Source organism: Carassius gibelio, chromosome B5 (assembly GCF_023724105.1).
Source record: "Carassius gibelio isolate Cgi1373 ecotype wild population from Czech Republic chromosome B5, carGib1.2-hapl.c, whole genome shotgun sequence".
NCBI lineage: Eukaryota > Metazoa > Chordata > Actinopteri > Cypriniformes > Cyprinidae > Carassius > Carassius gibelio.
The window spans coordinates 13,221,806-13,244,711 of NC_068400.1; the positions used below are offsets into that span (position 1 = coordinate 13,221,806).

Genomic DNA, 22,906 nt, shown 5'->3' on the forward strand with positions numbered 1-22,906 from the left:
GAATATCAAACAAACAAAACATTAACCTGCTGAGTTTTTAGACTGAAAATAGGCACATATGGCCTACTTATGAAAAAGAAGGGACTGGTGCCAATATTTACCTCATACTGAAACACGTGGGGGGGATAAAAAAGAGAGATTACTGCATTTACGTCATAAAAACAGAACAAGCGCGGAGAATGGCCATCCAGCAAAGCTGCTCTGAAACTAGATGACACAAAGGGCGGGGCGTAAAGCCAGGAACTTGTCTCTGATTGGTCAGCAACGATAGGGGCTAAATTATTAGTAATTTGTTTCACCCTTTCCCCATTGTTTTTAAATAAAATATTCATTAAGTATATAAAATGTAACTATTCAGGTGTAAATTGGACCAGTTGCTAAATAGCATGGTCATTTGTCACAATTATTTACTTATATTAAAACATATGATTTTTTTAATAATTTCAAAAGGATATTCTAATTATTTCCCGTTGATACTTTTAACTTTCCAATTAGTGATGCACAATAATTCAACAAAACACACAAAAAAGTGTTATTTAATTGTGAAGTCCCGGTTTATGAGCCATCAAGCGCCCTCTGGAGGAATGAGAGCAAACGTCCTCTAAAAAACAGTGATTAGCGAGATTTATCCTCTCAAACACACACAACAACAGTGTTGACAACACACGCAGAGGGAAACACGGGCAAAGAGAGTCGAGAGGAGCTGAAGTCACTACATCTGCTCCTGAACTCCTGTGTCCCATCATGGCTCTGTCAGGATCTCAATCCCCGGATGATGCTTTGCACGGTAAAACAACCGCATATCTATGTAACACTTCTTAATTGTTATAACCTGTGATTATATATATATATATATATATATATATATATATATATATATATATATATATATATATATATATATATATATATATATATATATATATATATATATATATATATATATATATTCTTAAACTTCTTAATTGTTATAACCTGTGATTATATATATATATATATATATATATATATATATATATATATATATTCTTAAACTTCTTAATTGTTATAACCTGTGATTATATATATATATATATATATATATATATATATATATATATATATATATAATAAAGAAAAATAACCCGCCGAATGCACATTAAATATTTCAAATATATTTTTACATTGAATAACATAATAAGCTGGGATACATTTGTAAAAATAAAAATACCGTTAAAGACTATTGATCTTGACTAATATGTTTTGTACTAGGAATGCTCTGTTATTGGTCTGTTTTGTTGTGCCCTTGTTTATGTCTGTATTGTTATGTAAACAGATTCCATGACTCGCTTGTTTTGTCTCTATCTAAGCCAATTACTGTGAAGAGGGTTAACAGCTCTTATAATTTGATCAGGAGCTTAAACTGTCCGCAGGGTGGAACGTGAGAACAATAGTTCTTGCAGAACACAAATTCTTCATAAAAACAAATCCCTTATCATTCATAAAACACACAAAGCATGCACATTCTCTCATCCACACTCACAGCTTGATCTTATGCTCTGTATACATAACACACAGCCCTCGTCTGTGGTTATGTCACAGTTCCACATGCTGGAGAATCTGGGGCAATGGCACCGTCCCTCCACTGCAACACCCCTGTCTCTGAAAAACACACCCAACATGACCAGGAAGGGCAGAAAGAGAGGATGCTCGAGGCACAGGGAAAGAATTAGAAAGAAGACAGGGAGGGAGGGGGAGTTGGGGAGAGAGAGAGAGAGAGAGAGAGAGAGAGAGAGAGAGAGAGAGAGAGAGAGAGAGAGAGAGAGAGAGAGAGATGTGACTGGCTAATCTCTGACAGAAATAAAATGCTTATGTAAGCAAGCTCTTGTTTGGGCAACATTACTGTATCCTCATGACCCTGTGTCCATGTGACAGCAATCAGTGATATATAGATAGATAGATAGATAGATAGATAGATAGATAGATAGATAGATAGATAGATAGATAGATAGATATCAACTCCTGTTCTACATTGAATGTCCAGTTTTACCTGGAAATATATCACAATTCGGAAACAAGTTGTATTTTAAGTTGACTTTAACATATAAATTCACACATATTCACTCTGTCAGTGAGTGATCAAACTGAGCCCATTTCATTAATCCAAGTCTGTGTCTTTCACATGTCCGTCAGGCTCTTGGGTGGAGCTGGAGGGTCTGGTGGCTCCTGCAGGTCAAACAGAAGCGCAGGACACCACCGCCTCCCTCCTGCAGGGGGAGCTGGAGAGGATTCTGCTGGAAGCTCAGCTGGAGTGTGAGAGGAGCAGTCAAACAGAAAGGTGTGGAGTCTTTCATTTGAACCAGGGCACTTGGAAGTAAACCAATCTGCTCTCATGAAAAAAAAAATATAAATAAGAGTCATCAAGCTGTGTGTTTGACACTCATACCATAATCTTAATATTAAATATCTAAATATTTCTCCAAATATTAGGAAAATGAAATGTGCTGCCACAACAATTTTGTTGGAAAAAATGTGCATATTGAATGTCACAGCTTGCTTACTTGTTTGGAGCACATGTGAGGATTTTAGGACTTGGAATTATTATTATTATTCTTTTTTTTCAGTTTCTAGCATGTTTAATGACTAATGAGTGATTACACACTGTACCACGCATGATCAACATAAAAGCACATTCAGTGAAGTAAAAGATAATGCACTATTACTTTCCATGCTTGATTTCTGAGGGTTAATAGACCTGCAGTGCAAAACTGTCTTGTTTTATCAGGAAAATGTCACATAAGCATATTTTTGCTTATTACCTAATTTTGCTCTGCAGGGGAAGAGCTTAACCAGCACTTTGGTGGCTTGTTCAATGTCTGCCTATTTTGTGTGCGTGTGTTTTGATTTAAAAACGGGGGAAAACCTGATAATGTAATACTTTTTTCTTTTTTCTTTAATAAGCTGATTTTTGATAGTTTCGCTTATTCTGCTGACCTGCCTCTCAAATTTTTCCTCAGTATCTCCTATAGAGTTTCCGGTGAGATCTCAACAACGTCTTAAACTGCATGCACTCTGCAGAACCCATTTCAGTATGAACTTAAACATTTCCCACTGAATTCTCCCAAAACCCAAAAGATCTGAGCTGCTTACATTCATTTTATAGCTCTTTCTCAGTTACTGGATCTCAGCAATTTACTCATTTATATCACCTGAAACATTTTAGGAGAAACGTCTGAAACTGTATATGAGAACTCCAGTTTCGTGAACATGAAATCATCTGAGTGTGTACGTGTGTGTAGGGGAGAAATTACAATGCATCCAGTCTTTGGTAATTGTTTTGCATGCAGCTCTTATAACACAGGCTTCCTCTCTGAATTCAGTCCTCCTCAAGTCGTGACCCCGAGAACATCTGGATCTCCCAAACCAGCCAGTGAGGGCAGCAGCAGCACAGATTGTGTGACTATACAGGTAACAGACACCTGAAGCACTGTACTGTACCACGATACTGCCAAATAAAGGAGGCTGTTTTACATCTACAAGCAATGAGCTGAATCATGAGGATGATTTTGAAAGTCTAATCAACTTATTATGGTTACAATCATAACCATGCTTTAATTATGACAGACTGAGACAGACTTTACGATGGTAATTAGTCTCATGGTTTATGTATATGCTCGTAAGTACTCACTATTCTAATTCTATATATAATATAATATAATAATTGTAGAATGATTTCTGAAGGATCATGTTTTACTGAAGACTGGAGTAATGATGCTGAAAGTTCAGCTTTGATCACAGGAATAAATGACAGTTTACAGTATATTGAAACATTTACTTCAATTTGTAATAAAATTTCACAATATTAATAATTTTACTGTATCTTTGATCAAATAAATGCAGTATTGGTGAGCATCTAAGAGACGTTATAATCGTGCATAAATAGGATAAAAAATAAATAGACTATTGAAATTAAACTTTGCATGGGAAAACTGACATGGGAAAAGGCTACAATAAAAACAGGTTCACTTGCAATGATAATTAAGTGTTTAAATAATTTAGCATGTTGTTGTCAGTGTGGTTTATAGCATTAGTCATTTTCAGTACACTTCAAACTATTGTACATTAAACAGTTTTGTTCCTGAAGCTACTGATTTAAGGCCAGTGAAGTATGTAAATGATGCACTAACACAGTCTCTGCACTGTTTATCTTTCAGTCGGATGAGAATGACAGGAGAGTGAGTGCTGAGTGGGTGTGGGATTGGTCCAGTCGGCCAGAAAACCTCCCGCCCAAGTAAGATTGACCCTTCATTTAGACTTGGATTCAGGTGTAGCCTGTGTTCTTAAATCCTGGTAGTTTCCTCAGTTCACCTTCAGATGTAATAAAGGCAGTTGATAGATAAATTGTAGATAATTAGTAAATGTATCATGTTTTTATTCAGGTGTTTGTTTTATATATATATATATATATATATATTATAGAACTGCAGCGTTTTTTGTAAAAGTATATGCCATATAAATAAAAAATGTGTCATAGAAAAAAAACATAAAAAGACCCTTACTGACCCCAAGCTTTTGAAATGTAGTACATTTTTCTTCTGCTTCACAGTACAGGGAATTCTGATATATGAGCTTAATTTCCTTTAAAATATTGTCACAATATGAAAAATATTAAATGCAGAGTTTAAAAATTATTTTGTCCTTTTGATTTTGGCATGCAATATTGGTTTTGTTCATGGATGGTTCATGTAATTAATTTGAGTTATGTAGTTTTATTAGACCAGAAAACACTTGGAATAGACAACAGTAAAGATGGATTTGTATTTATTTATTTATTTATTTTGCACATGATGACAGTTTGCAGTCCTAGATAAAATGCTGCTTATTAAGGATGCAAGTATATCATGAACACCATGTGGCATTATGGGTAAAAATAAATGAGGTGTTCTTGTTCGCTTAAGTGTACTTTCAGAATAACAGAGTGCTTCACAGATTGCCAGGTCTTGCAGTAGAGCGTTTGACCTCCTGCGTACCTCTGCTTAAATCTCAGAGGATCATTGAGTCGCCACACAGAAATAGATTGTGCGCCACACCATGAGTCAGCGAATCTGAGCCTCACTCGTTTAACGAGAGGATGAGGAGAAAGTTCTTAATACATGTATCAAAACCTTGTCACAAACTTTTTGAATTGCAACGTTTAATGATGTAATGATTGCAGATTGTAGCAGAGACTGCTGTGATATCATTCATGAAGCTGTTAAAAGCTGTAAAAAAGCTTTGGGAGAGCACAAAAAGCTTCACTTTGTCAATGCCAGTTTTCATGATGGTGCATATATACACTTTGCAAATATAGATCTTGCTGGAAAACCATTTCAAAGGTTATTTGAAATAAATCTTTCGAAATAGAGCTGATGTAAAGTCATTTAGTCTCTGTCCGTCCAGATGTTTGGATTGCTTGATCAAAAAAACTTTTACATCAAAGACGTTAGTCAGGGTCAGGGACGTGCACAGGAATTTTGAGGGGCAGTTGCTCTGACCTAAAAAAAGGGCACCCCCCCCCCCCCCAAAAAAAAACCTCACAGGCTATATGAAGGACTGAGAATAACAAGGTCTTTATTAAAATATATATACACAAAGTAAAACACTGAAATACAGCACTCAATCACCTTAACTACTACTAATAATAACATAGAAAAACATGACTTGAGTCATGAAAATCCCTACAACAAGACAAGATTGTCAGGGAGATTGTCAGGGAGCTTAATCTGAGAAAAGAACATGACAAATAACAAATAAAAAGAAAACTTTAAATACAGCATAATTTTTTTAGTGTGTGTGTGTGCCGTGGGTGTGTGCATGAGTGAGTGTGCATGGGTGACAAAGAGAGAGACGGCTTTACTTTAGTCAAGCAATAATTTTCTATACAGAATTCACACCCTATACAAATTCCACAGCTGTACAATTTTCACACCCTATACTAAATTTACCCTATACAATAGCCTACTCATCTGGAATGAAGGAGCAAACATTCAGTGTAAGAGTAAAAAAATGGCATAACATTATTTAATATTTATACTACAGGGCCGTTGAATGCTTGAATCTGATTGGCTGACGAACGTTCTGAGGCGTGACATTATTTTCTGGGAAAAGCATGGCGAACGTAGTTCCAGGCAGCTATCTTGACCGCATTACAGTTCCATATCACTTCGCATAGTAAAACTGTAATAACGGAAATTACAGGACTAACAAAAACAACAACATGACAGACGATTTTCCAAAAGTACACATTTCTCACTAGCGAGGTACTAACAGCGCTGTTTAGAGACGCTGCTGCAGTCTAATTCACACAAGCTCTCTCTCTCTCTCTCTCTTTCTCTGTGTGTGTGTGTGTGTGTGTGTCTGTCTCTCTCGCTCTCTTTCTAATAACTTCATTAATAACTGCATTATAATACTATCAACGGCTCAAGCCTCCATTACCAGCTTTAAAATGACATTGTGAAACCAGCAAAAGAAGCGTTGGATGAGATGCGGAAGAAATAGTCCTACCCAACAATAGCGATTAAGTACAAAAACCGAACGAATCCCTTTAAATATATCATCTGATCGATGTCTTGAGGTGTGGTAACCGTGGTATAAGCGGAATAATTGACTCTGCTTCGAGTCGTGACCGAATCACCACCTCAGGTGTGCATTATTTTTCTAATAATTAAACGGCCCGTCGTCAATTATTCCTTACTTGAATCACAGCTTAAATAGTGTTTTGACATCGACAACCCAAGTGCATTTTACCTCAAACTTGCGTCTAGTTAACTTTCTAAAGTAGCAATCGCTTCTCGGGTCGACATTAACACACTGACAAAATTATATTCAGAATTAAAAATATTTTTATACCACTTTTTAATGTGTGATTGTGTAATGGTTTTCACGAGATACCAACCTTTCGCGAACTTTCTTCCAACACTCGTTCTCATGGAGACGCGGTGTGCACGGAGGGGAGGGCTGTGCGCACGCGAGTAACGTTATGTGAGAGAGACGCGTGAGTGAGAGACGCAGGGAAATGAAATGCAGCTGAACGTTTGCTCTATGAAAGACATTGACAAAGACGAAAACTAAGGACATTTAATCTATAATTTTATTTTATTTTAGTTAGTTTTGCCAAACACACATTACAGTTTTGGTTAGTTATCGTTTTTTTTTTTTTTGTAATGCCGTTTTTATTTCAGTTAACACAATGTTTTTTCCCAACTAGTTTTCGTTTTTTCGTTCGTTTTCGTTTACGATTATAACCTTACTATTACTTTTCCGACAACGTTGAGTCGTCTCACCCGACAACCGCGACAATCTCCTTCTAGGGCCGCTCATGCAGGCTCAGCTCAGGTGCCGGTCGCGTGCAGCGCTGCAGCCACGTAAAGAGAGTTTGCCCTTCCCCTACCGACTTTCACTTTCGGAAGGGTGCCCGAATATGGAAGTGAAAGAGGCTTTGCGATTTTTATTTATTTATTTTATCTAGGCCTACGTGAAATTCTGCATCCATTGTACGATTTTTTTTATTTATTTTTTTCCACCTCGGAAGGGCAACGTGAGTCGAGAAGGGCATATGGGCAGTTGCCCGGGCAACCTGAGCAACCCCCCTGTGCACGTCCCTGGTCAGGGTCAGTGTAAAGTCTTTCTGACTGGCTATAAAAATAATATAAGCTTAATGCACTTATCAAAATAACAAAAACAGACAGAATTTTTATTTTCAAACTATTCAAAATGCATTGTAACTTACAGTATGCCACGGAATGGAAAAATATGTTCAAATACTCCATTTAATGTAAAAGAACTTTTCAAAATTTCTGTCACTATTTGGATGTAGTAAAACACCCACAGATGAAAGATAAAACATCTGTGCTTATTTAATGTCAATAACCAATATTCTAACCTTGAAATTCTTGAAAACCTTAAAAATAACCTTAAAGCGGGGGGTGAAATGCTATTTCATGCATACTGAGTTTTTTACACTGTTAAAGAGTTGGATTCCCATGCTAAACATGGACAAAGTTTCAAAAAATTAAGTTGTACATTTGAAGGAGTATTTTTGTTCCCAAAATACTCCTTCCGGTTTGTCACAAGTTTCGGAAAGTTTTTTTCGAGTATGGCTCTGTGTGACGTTAGATGGAGCGGAATTTCCTTATATGGGTCCTGACGCACTTCTGCCGGAAGAGCGCGCGCTCCCGTATAGCGAGGCTGAGCAGCAAAGACATTTCACTGATCAGAGCGAGAGCGTCGCGAAAAGTCACAAAAGAAGTGTGTTTTTGGTTGCCAGGGCAAGACAACCCTGCACAGATTACCAAAAAAAAAAAAAAAAAAAAACAGCATTAAGGGACCAATGGATGGAGTTTATTTTTACAGAGCATCTACGGAGTTGTGCAAGTGTTTTTGATTGTTCCCTGCATTTCGAAGATGCTTGTTTTACAAACAAGGCCCAGTTTGACGACGGATTTGCGTATCGTTTATTTCTTAAGGATGATGCAATCCCAAGGAAAAAGGGTCACTCACGATCGTGTGTTGGAACCGCAGGCGGTGAGTAAAACTGCTTCAAATATCTCTGCCTCCTTGTTAGTGCGTCCCCTCCCATGCCAGAGACCCGGGTTCGAGCCCCGCTCGGAGCGAGTCGTTGCTGCTGCTGCTTTCGTTCAGTTTCAGCCTCTGGATCTGATTCTGGATCATAAATAAACGGCTGAATCTGACTGTAAGCCATGGTTTGTTTTGGATGATGTTTTTTCCCTCATGGTAATGTCACAGCTTCCACATGCTCTCAACGCAAAAGCCTACTAGCGCTCGTGATTCTTTGGCTCCGCCCACACGTCACGCCTCCAGTCGGTCGTGCTTAATTTCCTTTAAAATATTGTCACAATATGAAAAATATTAAATGCAGAGTTTAAAAATTATTTTGTCCTTTTGATTTTGGCATGCAATATTGGTTTTGTTCATGGATGGTTCATGTAATTAATTTGAGTTATGTAGTTTTATTAGACCAGAAAACACTTGGAATAGACAACAGTAAAGATGGATTTGTATTTATTTATTTATTTATTTTGCACATGATGACAGTTTGCAGTCCTAGATAAAATGCTGCTTATTAAGGATGCAAGTATATCATGAACACCATGTGGCATTATGGGTAAAAATAAATGAGGTGTTCTTGTTCGCTTAAGTGTACTTTCAGAATAACAGAGTGCTTCACAGATTGCCAGGTCTTGCAGTAGAGCGTTTGACCTCCTGCGTACCTCTGCTTAAATCTCAGAGGATCATTGAGTCGCCACACAGAAATAGATTGTGCGCCACACCATGAGTCAGCGAATCTGAGCCTCACTCGTTTAACGAGAGGATGAGGAGAAAGTTCTTAATACATGTATCAAAACCTTGTCACAAACTTTTTGAATTGCAACGTTTAATGATGTAATGATTGCAGATTGTAGCAGAGACTGCTGTGATATCATTCATGAAGCTGTTAAAAGCTGTAAAAAAGCTTTGGGAGAGCACAAAAAGCTTCACTTTGTCAATGCCAGTTTTCATGATGGTGCATATATACACTTTGCAAATATAGATCTTGCTGGAAAACCATTTCAAAGGTTATTTGAAATAAATCTTTCGAAATAGAGCTGATGTAAAGTCATTTAGTCTCTGTCCGTCCAGATGTTTGGATTGCTTGATCAAAAAAACTTTTACATCAAAGACGTTAGTCAGGGTCAGGGACGTGCACAGGAATTTTGAGGGGCAGTTGCTCTGACCTAAAAAAAGGGCACCCCCCCCCCCCCCCAAAAAAAACCTCACAGGCTATATGAAGGACTGAGAATAACAAGGTCTTTATTAAAATATATATACACAAAGTAAAACACTGAAATACAGCACTCAATCACCTTAACTACTACTAATAATAACATAGAAAAACATGACTTGAGTCATGAAAATCCCTACAACAAGACAAGATTGTCAGGGAGATTGTCAGGGAGCTTAATCTGAGAAAAGAACATGACAAATAACAAATAAAAAGAAAACTTTAAATACAGCATAATTTTTTTAGTGTGTGTGTGTGCCGTGGGTGTGTGCATGAGTGAGTGTGCATGGGTGACAAAGAGAGAGACGGCTTTACTTTAGTCAAGCAATAATTTTCTATACAGAATTCACACCCTATACAAATTCCACAGCTGTACAATTTTCACACCCTATACTAAATTTACCCTATACAATAGCCTACTCATCTGGAATGAAGGAGCAAACATTCAGTGTAAGAGTAAAAAAATGGCATAACATTATTTAATATTTATACTACAGGGCCGTTGAATGCTTGAATCTGATTGGCTGACGAACGTTCTGAGGCGTGACATTATTTTCTGGGAAAAGCATGGCGAACGTAGTTCCAGGCAGCTATCTTGACCGCATTACAGTTCCATATCACTTCGCATAGTAAAACTGTAATAACGGAAATTACAGGACTAACAAAAACAACAACATGACAGACGATTTTCCAAAAGTACACATTTCTCACTAGCGAGGTACTAACAGCGCTGTTTAGAGACGCTGCTGCAGTCTAATTCACACAAGCTCTCTCTCTCTCTCTCTCTTTCTCTGTGTGTGTGTGTGTGTGTGTGTCTGTCTCTCTCGCTCTCTTTCTAATAACTTCATTAATAACTGCATTATAATACTATCAACGGCTCAAGCCTCCATTACCAGCTTTAAAATGACATTGTGAAACCAGCAAAAGAAGCGTTGGATGAGATGCGGAAGAAATAGTCCTACCCAACAATAGCGATTAAGTACAAAAACCGAACGAATCCCTTTAAATATATCATCTGATCGATGTCTTGAGGTGTGGTAACCGTGGTATAAGCGGAATAATTGACTCTGCTTCGAGTCGTGACCGAATCACCACCTCAGGTGTGCATTATTTTTCTAATAATTAAACGGCCCGTCGTCAATTATTCCTTACTTGAATCACAGCTTAAATAGTGTTTTGACATCGACAACCCAAGTGCATTTTACCTCAAACTTGCGTCTAGTTAACTTTCTAAAGTAGCAATCGCTTCTCGGGTCGACATTAACACACTGACAAAATTATATTCAGAATTAAAAATATTTTTATACCACTTTTTAATGTGTGATTGTGTAATGGTTTTCACGAGATACCAACCTTTCGCGAACTTTCTTCCAACACTCGTTCTCATGGAGACGCGGTGTGCACGGAGGGGAGGGCTGTGCGCACGCGAGTAACGTTATGTGAGAGAGACGCGTGAGTGAGAGACGCAGGGAAATGAAATGCAGCTGAACGTTTGCTCTATGAAAGACATTGACAAAGACGAAAACTAAGGACATTTAATCTATAATTTTATTTTATTTTAGTTAGTTTTGCCAAACACACATTACAGTTTTGGTTAGTTATCGTTTTTTTTTTTTTTGTAATGCCGTTTTTATTTCAGTTAACACAATGTTTTTTCCCAACTAGTTTTCGTTCGTTTTCGTTTACGATTATAACCTTACTATTACTTTTCCGACAACGTTGAGTCGTCTCACCCGACAACCGCGACAATCTCCTTCTAGGGCCGCTCATGCAGGCTCAGCTCAGGTGCCGGTCGCGTGCAGCGCTGCAGCCACGTAAAGAGAGTTTGCCCTTCCCCTACCGACTTTCACTTTCGGAAGGGTGCCCGAATATGGAAGTGAAAGAGGCTTTGCGATTTTTATTTATTTATTTTATCTAGGCCTACGTGAAATTCTGCATCCATTGTACGATTTTTTTTATTTATTTTTTTCCACCTCGGAAGGGCAACGTGAGTCGAGAAGGGCATATGGGCAGTTGCCCGGGCAACCTGAGCAACCCCCCTGTGCACGTCCCTGGTCAGGGTCAGTGTAAAGTCTTTCTGACTGGCTATAAAAATAATATAAGCTTAATGCACTTATCAAAATAACAAAAACAGACAGAATTTTTATTTTCAAACTATTCAAAATGCATTGTAACTTACAGTATGCCACGGAATGGAAAAATATGTTCAAATACTCCATTTAATGTAAAAGAACTTTTCAAAATTTCTGTCACTATTTGGATGTAGTAAAACACCCACAGATGAAAGATAAAACATCTGTGCTTATTTAATGTCAATAACCAATATTCTAACCTTGAAATTCTTGAAAACCTTAAAAATAACCTTAAAGCGGGGGGTGAAATGCTATTTCATGCATACTGAGTTTTTTACACTGTTAAAGAGTTGGATTCCCATGCTAAACATGGACAAAGTTTCAAAAAATTAAGTTGTACATTTGAAGGAGTATTTTTGTTCCCAAAATACTCCTTCCGGTTTGTCACAAGTTTCGGAAAGTTTTTTTCGAGTATGGCTCTGTGTGACGTTAGATGGAGCGGAATTTCCTTATATGGGTCCTGACGCACTTCTGCCGGAAGAGCGCGCGCTCCCGTATAGCGAGGCTGAGCAGCAAAGACATTTCACTGATCAGAGCGAGAGCGTCGCGAAAAGTCACAAAAGAAGTGTGTTTTTGGTTGCCAGGGCAAGACAACCCTGCACAGATTACCAAAAAAAAAAAAAAAAAAAAACAGCATTAAGGGACCAATGGATGGAGTTTATTTTTACAGAGCATCTACGGAGTTGTGCAAGTGTTTTTGATTGTTCCCTGCATTTCGAAGATGCTTGTTTTACAAACAAGGCCCAGTTTGACGACGGATTTGCGTATCGTTTATTTCTTAAGGATGATGCAATCCCAAGGAAAAAGGGTCACTCACGATCGTGTGTTGGAACCGCAGGCGGTGAGTAAAACTGCTTCAAATATCTCTGCCTCCTTGTTAGTGCGTCCCCTCCCATGCCAGAGACCCGGGTTCGAGCCCCGCTCGGAGCGAGTCGTTGCTGCTGCTGCTTTCGTTCAGTTTCAGCCTCTGGATCTGATTCTGGATCATAAATAAACGGCTGAATCTGACTGTAAGCCATGGTTTGTTTTGGATGATGTTTTTTCCCTCATGGTAATGTCACAGCTTCCACATGCTCTCAACGCAAAAGCCTACTAGCGCTCGTGATTCTTTGGCTCCGCCCACACGCCACGCCTCCAGTCGGTCGTGTTTTTCCGGGAAAAATCGGTACAGACTATCTTTCTCTTATGAATATAACAAAACTAAAGACTTTTTGGATTTATGAAGGATGCAGTACTACACTCTAAAAACTGCTGGGTTGAAAACAACCCAATTTGGGTTATTTTGACAACCCAGCGCTGGGTCAAAAAGGGACGAACCCAGCGCTGGGTTATTTTAACCCAACCAGTTGGGTTATCATATTTAACCCAGCCTGCTGGGTTGCCTTTTTTATGGTTTAAAATGACTATATTGCAGGGTTTCAAAAACCAGAGCGGGTGTTTTTTATCACTGTATTTCAGAAGGAAAACTACTGTATTTAGAAAATGTTCGATATACTTTCGCATGTGCTTGATAAGGCAGCGTTTGTGAGCTCAGCACCACTCTGCAGCCGTTACCGGAGAAACCTACCTCTCCCGCTCTTAGCGCCTCCTGCTGGCAGAAAATAAACTCGCAGAGTGCAGCCATGTGGGGAAACAATGCATTTCTACGTTAAAATTAACCCAAATTGAGCTAGGCATTAAACCTACAAATGTTGTTCATTTTAAATATCACTTTTACACACAAATAATAATTATCAAAAGGAAAATATTTATTAAAAACAAGAGAAAAGTCAAAAAGTAACATGTTAGAAGAAATGCAGAAAAGGATGGCATTAACAGCTACAGAGTTCATAAAGCATTGAACATTTGATGAATATAACTTAAGATCAAATTGGACTTTGTTCAATTGAATATATTGTATAAAAATATACGAAAACACATACAATAAATTTACAATTAGTTAGGTTTTTTTCCAACTATTCTGGCATGACAGTACACAAATAAATCACAACATTAACTTTGATATTATAACATTTAACAGACACATGTGTGTGTGTGTGTGTGTGTGTGAAAGAATGTGAGCAGGTGTATGAATGACAGAGTGTAAACTCTTCTACTAAACAACACAGAAAAAGCATTTAACTTTTTTTTTTTTTTTAACAAATTATACACTTACAGTTTGTTTCATAGTCCATGAATACAGATCATGCATCACGGTCAATTTTCATGATCTCTTTAGCATAACTGATGTAATCATGAAGAAGCCCCATCAGCACATGTGACATCTTCTACATCATCCAGGGCAGCGTCCTCCTTTAAAACCACTGCTGTTTAGGGCAAAGAAGATTCTCCTCTCTGACCAGGATTCATCCCAGTCACCGCCTGTTCTTCATCAGTGGCCTAAGAGAAACACATTTGACAAAATTAAACATTTAATTAAACTATCCATTTTCAGGTAGAGGTGTATTCACATCCGTAAGGATAGGTAAATAATCGGTGTTAAAGTTTCAACACTTTGTGAGGTTGTTTAATGTCTCAGTCCACCACAGCGCTCCAGGAGGCTATAATGACAGCACTAGTGTGAGGACATGCGATATTGTTTGAATAAATATTGCTTTCAGAAAGCTTCTTTACTGAAACATTAAAACAGACATGACATTCACATACCTCACAATATTCATGTACATGGAGGGCTGCTCTTCAAACCGTTAGTTCAACAAATAATTAAAATGGTCATAATTTACTCTCCCCATGTTTTTCCAGACTCATACAAACTCTGCTCATTTTTTGGAAAGCATATGAATATATTTAATATTCTCTTTTTGTGTCCTCCATTGCTGGTCTGGGACACCAGTATTTTATTTTGAACATACATGTTTGCTATCATATAATTTAAGATGTATTCATATATAAATATCAGAATTTACTTCTACAATAACTCTATATTTATGAAGCTTGAAAATACTGATTATCTAAACTATAAATGGATTAACAAATATTATGAGAAAACTAAAAATATATTAATTTATGTTGTAAAGACAGACAAAAGTCTTATAGGTTTGGAAAGACTTGAGGGCAAGTAAATGATTTTTTGTGTGAACTTTACCTCTAAGAGCGAAGACCAAGAATAATGACTCTCCAAATCAGACAGGACAACTCCAAACTTGGTTTGATTTCTGCAATAAAAAACACAGACATCAATGGTCTTAATGAAATGAGCACGTAATCACACTGTTGTTGCATCAAAATGTGAAGTAAACCGGCAGGAGACAACAGAAAAATTTATTTTCTAAAAATAACTTACATAAAATCTCAAAGGAATGATGCTCTCCCATGTCTCTTGCTTTTAACATCAACAAAAAACAAAAAACAAACATTATTTTACTCTTAGTAAAACACAACAACAACTGATAACATGAAATTATGAAGTTTACTTGCCTTAAACGATCTTTCCCTCTCTTCAGAAGAAGCTGAGAAAACCACCTCCTCACACAAGCAGACTTCTGTGTCCTTAACTCCAGTTAGTTTGAGTTCTGCAAAGAGGGACATCAATGGTTTCAATAAAATATTAACATATACATACATATATATATACACACATACAGATATATATATATATATATATATATATATATATATATATATATATATAAAATCACACTGTTTTTGCATCAAAATGTGAAGTTAACAGGCAGGACACAACATAAACATTAATTTTCTAAAAAAAAAAGTAATAATAACTTAACTTACATCAGTCTCAAAAGAATGAAGTTATCTTGTCTCTGGATTGCAACATCTAAAAAAACACACACATTATTTTAGTCTTAGTAAAAATAAAGATAACTTGATGTTATTCTGAAGTTTACTCTCCTTAAACCGTCTGTCCCTCTCTTCAGAAGAACACCTCCTCCTCATCCTCACACAGGTCTGTGACTCCTCACACAAACAGCTTCTGTGTCTTTAACTCTCAGCGCGAGGACAATGAAGACACAAGCTTGACAAGTCTGAAATATTACATGTAAAACATACTTTTAACAGTTACCACTTCAACAGCCTCAAAATAATTATGCTAGTCTTTACTACACAATGCCGTTTCCTTTAGGAGACAAACATACATTCAGTTTAACCGCGAAAAAAAAGACAAATTCACATGAGCGTAACCGTGACCATAACCGTCTGTTAACGCCTCAAAAAGTACACATAATGTAAAATCTTATGTAAATATGACAAAATACATTCACAGACGTTATATTAAAAGTACATCCTCCGTTCAGTACCGTTACATGAGGCAGTTAAGACCTCCGTGTCTGAGGCGAAAACCGCGTCCGTATATATATATATAACGTTAAGCTCCTTTGTTTCCGCCTTTCATAAAACCTTCCGCCTTTCATACAACCGGGTAAACAATAGAAGATAACTTTACATTTTGAATATTTACTTACCATAGTCTTTCACTCGCTTCTCGCTTCTATCACGCTGAGAAAATGGCGGCTGCTCGCACTGGAGACATACGATCTTGACGTGACGTGCGTGCTCTCCTTCACGTCCGCGTCCTCAACCCAGACCCGCTGGGTTAAAATTTTTTTTTTTAAAAACTTATTTTCAACCCAAACTTGGGTTAAAACATCCCAAAGTCCTATCCAACAGCCTCAACCCAGAAGTTGGGTTGAAAAAACAACCCAGCGTTTTTTAGAGTGTACTCTATATGTACTCAAGATATACAGGATATTGAGTGAAAACGAGCATTTCACCCCCCCTTTAAAATCAGGATTGGGCATTAAATATATTAATATAAGGGAGACAGATGTCTCTTGTCTTTGTGCAGTTTTTTTTTTTTACTAATTAATGGATAGACTTCTTCACCTTACAAATGGTTGTCAAAAGCAAAAATACTGTGAAATGCGTCAAATTGTGTGAGAAAGTGTGGGAAAGTTTTATTCAGCTAATGTGATGCAGGATGGTTTAAGCTGTTGTAACCATTCTTCTGAATCACAAACAAAAATATTTTTTTATTTGACATTTCTAATATTCCCTTTGTAATTATGAGGAACGGAGTGTACAAACCTGATTCCAAAAAAGTTGGGACACTGTACAAATTGTGAACAAAAACTGAATGCAATGATGTGGAAGTTTCCAATTTCAATATTTTATTCAGAATACAACAAAGATGACATATCAAATGTTTAAACTGAGAAAATGTATAATTTTAAGTGAAAAATTAAAATTTCACAGCATCAACACATCTCAAAAAAGTTGGGACAAGGCCATGTTTACCACTGTGTGTCATCCCCTCTTCTTTTTATAACAGTCTGCAAACATCTGGGGACTGAGGAAACAAGTTGATCAAGTTTAAGTAGGAATGTTGTCCCATTCTTGTCTAATACAGGCTTGTTGTTCAACTGTCTTAGATCTTATTTGTCGCATCTTCCTCTTCATGATGTCCAAATGTTTTCTCTGGGTGAAAGATCTGGACTGCAGTCTGGTCATTTCAGTATCCGAATCCTTCTTCTACACAGCCATGATGTTGTAAATGATGCAGTTTGTGGTCTGGCATTGTCATGTTGGAAAATGCAAGGTCTTCCCTGAAAGAGACGATGTCTGGATGGGAGCATATGTTGTTCTAGAACTTGGATAAACCTTTTAGCATTGATGGTGCCTTTCCAGATCTGCAACTCTGAGAGGCTGTTTTTACACCCAATCGTGTTGCCAATTGACCTAATAAGTTGCAAATTGGTCCTCCAGCTGTTCCTAGATTTAACTTTTCCGGCCTCTTATTGCTAACTTTCCCAACTTGTTTGGAATGTGTAGCTCTCATGAAATCCAAAATGAGCCAATATTTGGCATGACATTTCAAAATGTCTCACTTTCAACATTTGATATGTTATCTATTCTATTGTGAATAAAATATACGTTTATGAGATTTGTAAATTATTCCTTTCCTTTTTTTACTCACAATTTGTACAGTGTCCCAACTTTTTTGGAATCGGGTTTGTAGTTTATTGAAAAAATATATATATATATTTTGAAAAAAGTGAAGGGGTCTGGATACTTTCTGAATGCACTGTATGCTTGCATTCCTGCATGTGTATGAGGCAACAAGCTTTATATGATAGGATAGACAAGATTTAAACTGGGATTACAATGCTGAATTTGGCTTAATCTGTTTCAGAGAAATTTATCTTAAAACACCTTCAGGTTCACCTGGTGCACGCTCTGGATCCAGCCTGACAGCATCCATTAGATTTTTTTAAAACAAAGGAATGTTGATGTAAAATGAATAACAAATGTTATAAGAAATAAATTGTCCAAGAAATAAGTTTCATGTAACTGATATAGTAAATTTGTGACACTGATCATATATTCTCAAAAATGCTGGAGAATATGATCATCACCTCAATAAAGCAAAAGAGAAATACTGGTTCCTTACAGATTTATGTGCATTTTCAATTCAACTTCTCTGAAATGATGCTGATAATATTGTGTAATCAGAATTTTGTATTAAATAATAAACTGTGCAAATAAACCTGGATTAAATATTTAATAGTCCTTAAACTTTAATATTCCAAATGCATAAGTATATATCTAGATTATATGCTGAATGACCCTGATTTATCTCTCTCTCTCTCTGTGTCTTTAGGGAGTTTGTGTTTCATCACCCAAAGCAGTCTGGCTCTCTGAGCGTGAGGAAGACAGAGGTGATGAAGAGGGGTTTGTTTTCTTCAGATGTGCTCCTCATCCTCCTGCCCTCTCTGCTCGCCTCACACGCTCTGACGCTGGGCCTGGGGTGAGACTTTTCTCATGTTTCATCATATCTTCTAATTTTATATCAATGCAAATCTTTTGCTTTAAGACTCCACAGGATGGACGCGAGGCCAAATTTAGGTTTATCTATGTATAAATAGTCTATACATATTGCCTTTTGTGCTTTTCAGTATTTTGCAGAATTAAAGGGAATCTGCATAAATATCACCATAGGGTTTGTGGATGTATGGCCCAGACAGCCCCACTGAAGTCAATGGCTGTTCCACTGATTTAAACAGGCCTTTTCGATCACATTATGAGGCCTATTTGCATTGAAAGTCCCACAGCTGACAGCACTTGGAATTAAAATACAATGCTGCCGTACATATAGTACACATTTGCCATTTGTAAGTGATAGCAGTCTGTTTTTGTTTATGCATTTAAAAGCATAAATGAATTCTCAAAATGATTGTTCTGCATGTGAATGAAATATAGAAGTCACTTGTGTTAGTGCATTGATTGACATACTGTACTGATAATGTGATTTACTAAAATTATATGCCATCACTGCATAGATGAGTGTTTGTTTTGAGGATGAAATAGTATCTTGGATGGTGACAGTTTTGTTATTATGGGGAATATAGCCATCTCTTCACTTTTCTTTACCGTTCAACGCTTTTCTCTTCATTTGTCCTTTTCTGTGCCTCACTAAAATGCAGTTCTGTAATTTATTAAGTACTTGTACATCTGAAGTGGAAATGTGACCATGAAGAGGTCTTGCAGGAAACTGTAGATGAAGTCTAAATGAAGACCAAATCCCATAGGCCCGTGCAATAAATCACAGACAATTGAGAAATGTTTGTTCTGTTCAAACTCTCTGAAATGTTGTATTGAGTCATACAAACCACATTTTTGACTTACATTTTCATTACTGGCATTGATGTTGCCTGTAATAAAGAGCATAAATAAGAACTCCAATGCTGTCTGACAGAAGACAAAAGGTGACAGATTATCTTTTTATTTCTATTTCTTACTCTCTCTCTCTCAGAATATACATAGGGAAACGGCTGGCATCCTCCTCCACCAGCACACTGTGACATGTGACATTTGGGAGCTCACCGATTGGCTGAAGCAGCTGCCATTAGCATTGCGGTCCAATAACGCCTCTCTTCTTCTCCCGTGATGGGCATCAGCCTCTTCTGTCTCCGTTTGTGTCTGTCCTGTTTCACCACAAAGCTCTCTTTCTCTGTCTCCGTGTATTTAAAGGGGTTATATCATATTAAATCAAATTGTCCTTGATATTTTCTCAAAAAAGAGTCTGATGTTCCATGAAAGTATACATTTGAGAACTCAAAACTTTCTTACAAAAAGGGGTATTTATTGAAAATAAGCCATAAGAACTAATTCGGAACTCCTCTGAAGACGTGCATTTAAGATTTATGTATTAGATCTATTGGATACATAATGGAGGTATTATGTATTGGATTTTTGTCCAAACTGTGTAACCCAAGTGTATGGAAATTTTATATGCAATTCAAATGCAAAATATTATATACTTAAAAAATTAGGCCTAAATATTTTTGATGTCAGACGGATTAATATGTCATTGACCGAAAGAGTCAAAATGGGTAAAAAAAATACAAATAAATGTTATCAAAAAGAAATTTAGGATTGCTATTTCTGCACAAAATTATAAGTGGAGCTCAGGGAAAACTTTACGTATGGTATGACCCCTTTAACCCCATGAAAGTGTCTTTTTAAGACTAAACTGTCCATCTAAATCTTTTTGTAGTTGTTTAGTCCACTAAGGCCTGTGTCCACAAGTGTGTCAGGTCAGTACAGGGAGCACAGAAACAAATGTTATTTTACATCAAAATCAAATGCAAGACATACATTCAGTTTGATACAGAGTTTAGTGATGGATAGTGTATGACTGAATCGTTTTGTGTTTGTGTGGAGCAAAATAATGTGCAAAATCACATATTGCAGTAACATGTTTGAGATATAGATCCATTCCATGTTGTAATGTGAAGTTAACTGGAGATAATCAGGTCAAATTAATCTTGTTTGTAAAAACTCGACCACAATAAATGTCACTCTTACCACCTTCTGCTTGGTCTGGTGTGTAAAAATGAATGTTGATGTAGATCTATTGACCTTTAACTTAAAAATACAGAACATTACCTTGTTTTACTGAGTGTATATATAATCTTTAAAGTAGCTTTGAATAGAAATGCCATGGTAAATCAATATGATAATTATGGGTAGTTATAAAATATACGTGACTTGTGTATAATTTGCCTATTTTATATTGTCACCATTGTTTTCCTTCGCAGGTGAATTTCAATGGTCCTGTGATGTGACAATTGGATTTTTAAAAATTGTAATATTTTAGGTATTCTGTGTTAACTATGAAGAAGTATTTCATGTCAGCTTCATTATATGGTGATTTTCCATCTGATACCTTTACTGTTTATAAAACAACGAAACAATACAAAATACACATTTAAGATGCATTGCCAAAAAATAAAAATAAATAAAACTCAGCAGTGTGATTCCCTGAATATGCAGCAGAGGTCAGAAGTGTTCTAGTTAAGGCACCTGCAGTTCATATGAGAGTTATGGCAGAGCTCTGCACGTTTTTGTCTTTAGAAGATGTGTTCCTAATTTAGGAGCACAGTCAGAAATTTAGGAGCACCTTCTGATTAATGATAGAAATCAAATTTCCCATTATGGGGAATTGTGGATATACATCTTCAGTTTAAATTAAATTCCAGGGGCTTTTTATCTTTACCTTTAATAGATGCAGCCTTATTAAATGAATAATTTTTTATGTCAGACTCTTACATTTAAATTCATAAATTGGTTTCAAGATTTTAATTAAAACAGTAAATTCAATTAGAATAGTAGACAATTCAGTTGTTTGAAATTATATTTTAAGTTTGAAACTTAAACCGCCAGTAGGTGGCGGGAAGTGTTTGTCATTGAATCATTCATTCAGTCGATTCATTCAAAACGGCTGATTCATTCATGAGCTGAGTAAGCAATGTGGCCTTGGTTATTTAAATCACTGACTCATCTGATTCATTCAAAATACTGATTCATTCAGGAACGAAACTCTGGTTTGTTCTGCTCAGAGATGATCATCGGTTCTGTTTAGGCTTGTTTGGAATCATTTTCGTTGGCTAAACAGAATGAAAATGTAAGTTGCTTAATATTATCTTCTTGTTTATTGGACTTGTATAAAACTGATATCACATTGTGCTGATGTTTGGGGAAAACAACACTCTTGCTCGTATAGTGTGATAGCTTAATTATATCATATATTCTTAATATTAAAAACAAGAAGTCATATAGGGGAACAGTTTTAACAGAATATGTCAAACTTTGGGCATGGTTTTATTGATTTTGGTGCCATTTTCGTCCCAAGCATTAACTGTCGATCCTACGTATGATAATCAAATATTAACAACATCTTTTAAATATATTTGTACAAAAACATAATGTTTAATAGTTAGTCTTGAGCATTAAAGGGATAGTTCACCCCAAAATGAAAATGATGTCATTAATAACTCACCCTAATGTCGTTTAAAATCCGTGAGACCTCAGTTATTGTGTTAAGATATTTTAGATTTAGTCCGAGAGCTCTCAGTCCCTCCATTGAAGCTGTGTGTACGATCTACTGTCCATGTCCAGAAAGGTAAGAAAAACATCATCAAAGTAGTCCATGTGACATCAGAGGGTCAGTTAGAATTTTTTGAAGCATTGAAAATACATTTTGGTCCAAAAATAGCAAAACTACCACTTTATTCAGCATTGTCTTCTCTTCCATGTCTGTTGTGAGAGAGAGTTCAAAACACTGCAGTTTAGTGATATCCCGTTCGCAAACGAATCACTCGATGTAACCGGATCTTCTTGAACCAGTTCACCAAATTGAACTGAATCGTTTGAAACAGTTCACATCTCCAATACGCATTAATCCACAAATGACTTGAGCTGTTAACTTTTTTTAATGTGGCTGACACTCCCTCTGAGTTCAAACAAACCAATATCCCGGAGTAATTCATTTACTCAAACAGTACACTGACTGAACTGCTGTGAAGAGAGAACTGAAGATGAACACCGAGCCGAGCCAGATAACGAACGAAAGATTGACTCGTTCTCGAGTTGCATCGGTTTTCGGATCACCAGTAGTGATGGGAAGTTCGGTTCTTTTCTGCAAAACTGGTTCTTCCGGACAGTTCGATTCAATAAA

General features: G+C 36.7%; 1 protein-coding gene and 2 long non-coding RNA genes across 4 annotated transcripts; 1 reads left to right on the forward strand and 2 right to left on the reverse strand.

Annotated features, from left to right (window-relative positions):
• Positions 1–632: 632 nt before the first annotated feature.
• On the forward strand, positions 633–20,761 carry zgc:73226 (uncharacterized protein LOC402792 homolog). Of its 2 annotated transcripts, XR_008154161.1 has the most exons (7): positions 633–787; positions 2,173–2,317; positions 3,360–3,447; positions 4,194–4,270; positions 18,548–18,694; positions 19,700–20,279; positions 20,321–20,761. XR_008154161.1 is itself a non-coding variant. In XM_052557831.1 (6 exons), exons 1-6 carry the CDS (start codon positions 745–747, stop codon positions 19,746–19,748), a joined length of 549 nt encoding a protein of 182 aa, XP_052413791.1. In that variant the 5' UTR covers positions 633–744; the 3' UTR covers positions 19,749–20,761. The 2 variants fall into 2 exon arrangements, 1 of the variants encoding a protein (XP_052413791.1); XM_052557831.1 differs by having other exon boundaries at positions 19,700–20,761.
• On the reverse strand, positions 13,662–15,264 carry LOC127958828 (uncharacterized). The gene is made up of 3 exons (XR_008154163.1): positions 15,215–15,264; positions 15,017–15,086; positions 13,662–14,310 (listed from the first exon to the last, which is right to left on the reverse strand). It is a non-coding gene; the product is annotated as an uncharacterized LOC127958828 (long non-coding RNA).
• LOC127958827 (uncharacterized) lies at positions 15,348–16,515 on the reverse strand. Its single transcript, XR_008154162.1, has 3 exons — positions 16,353–16,515; positions 15,661–15,914; positions 15,348–15,443 (listed from the first exon to the last, which is right to left on the reverse strand). It is a non-coding gene; the product is annotated as an uncharacterized LOC127958827 (long non-coding RNA).
• Positions 20,762–22,906: the final 2,145 nt, after the last annotated feature.

What these genes read in the sequence shown, in the direction of transcription:
- zgc:73226 (XM_052557831.1), top strand. Translation starts at nt 745, where the DNA reads ATGGCTCTGTCAGGATCTCAATCCCCGGATGATGCTTTGCACG. An exon ending in CCCGGATGATGCTTTGCACG is followed by an intron (nt 788 to 2,172) that starts GTAAAACAACCG and finishes CATGTCCGTCAG; the next exon opens with GCTCTTGGGTGGAGCTGGAG. An exon ending in CAGATTGTGTGACTATACAG is followed by an intron (nt 3,448 to 4,193) that starts GTAACAGACACC and finishes TTTATCTTTCAG; the next exon opens with TCGGATGAGAATGACAGGAG.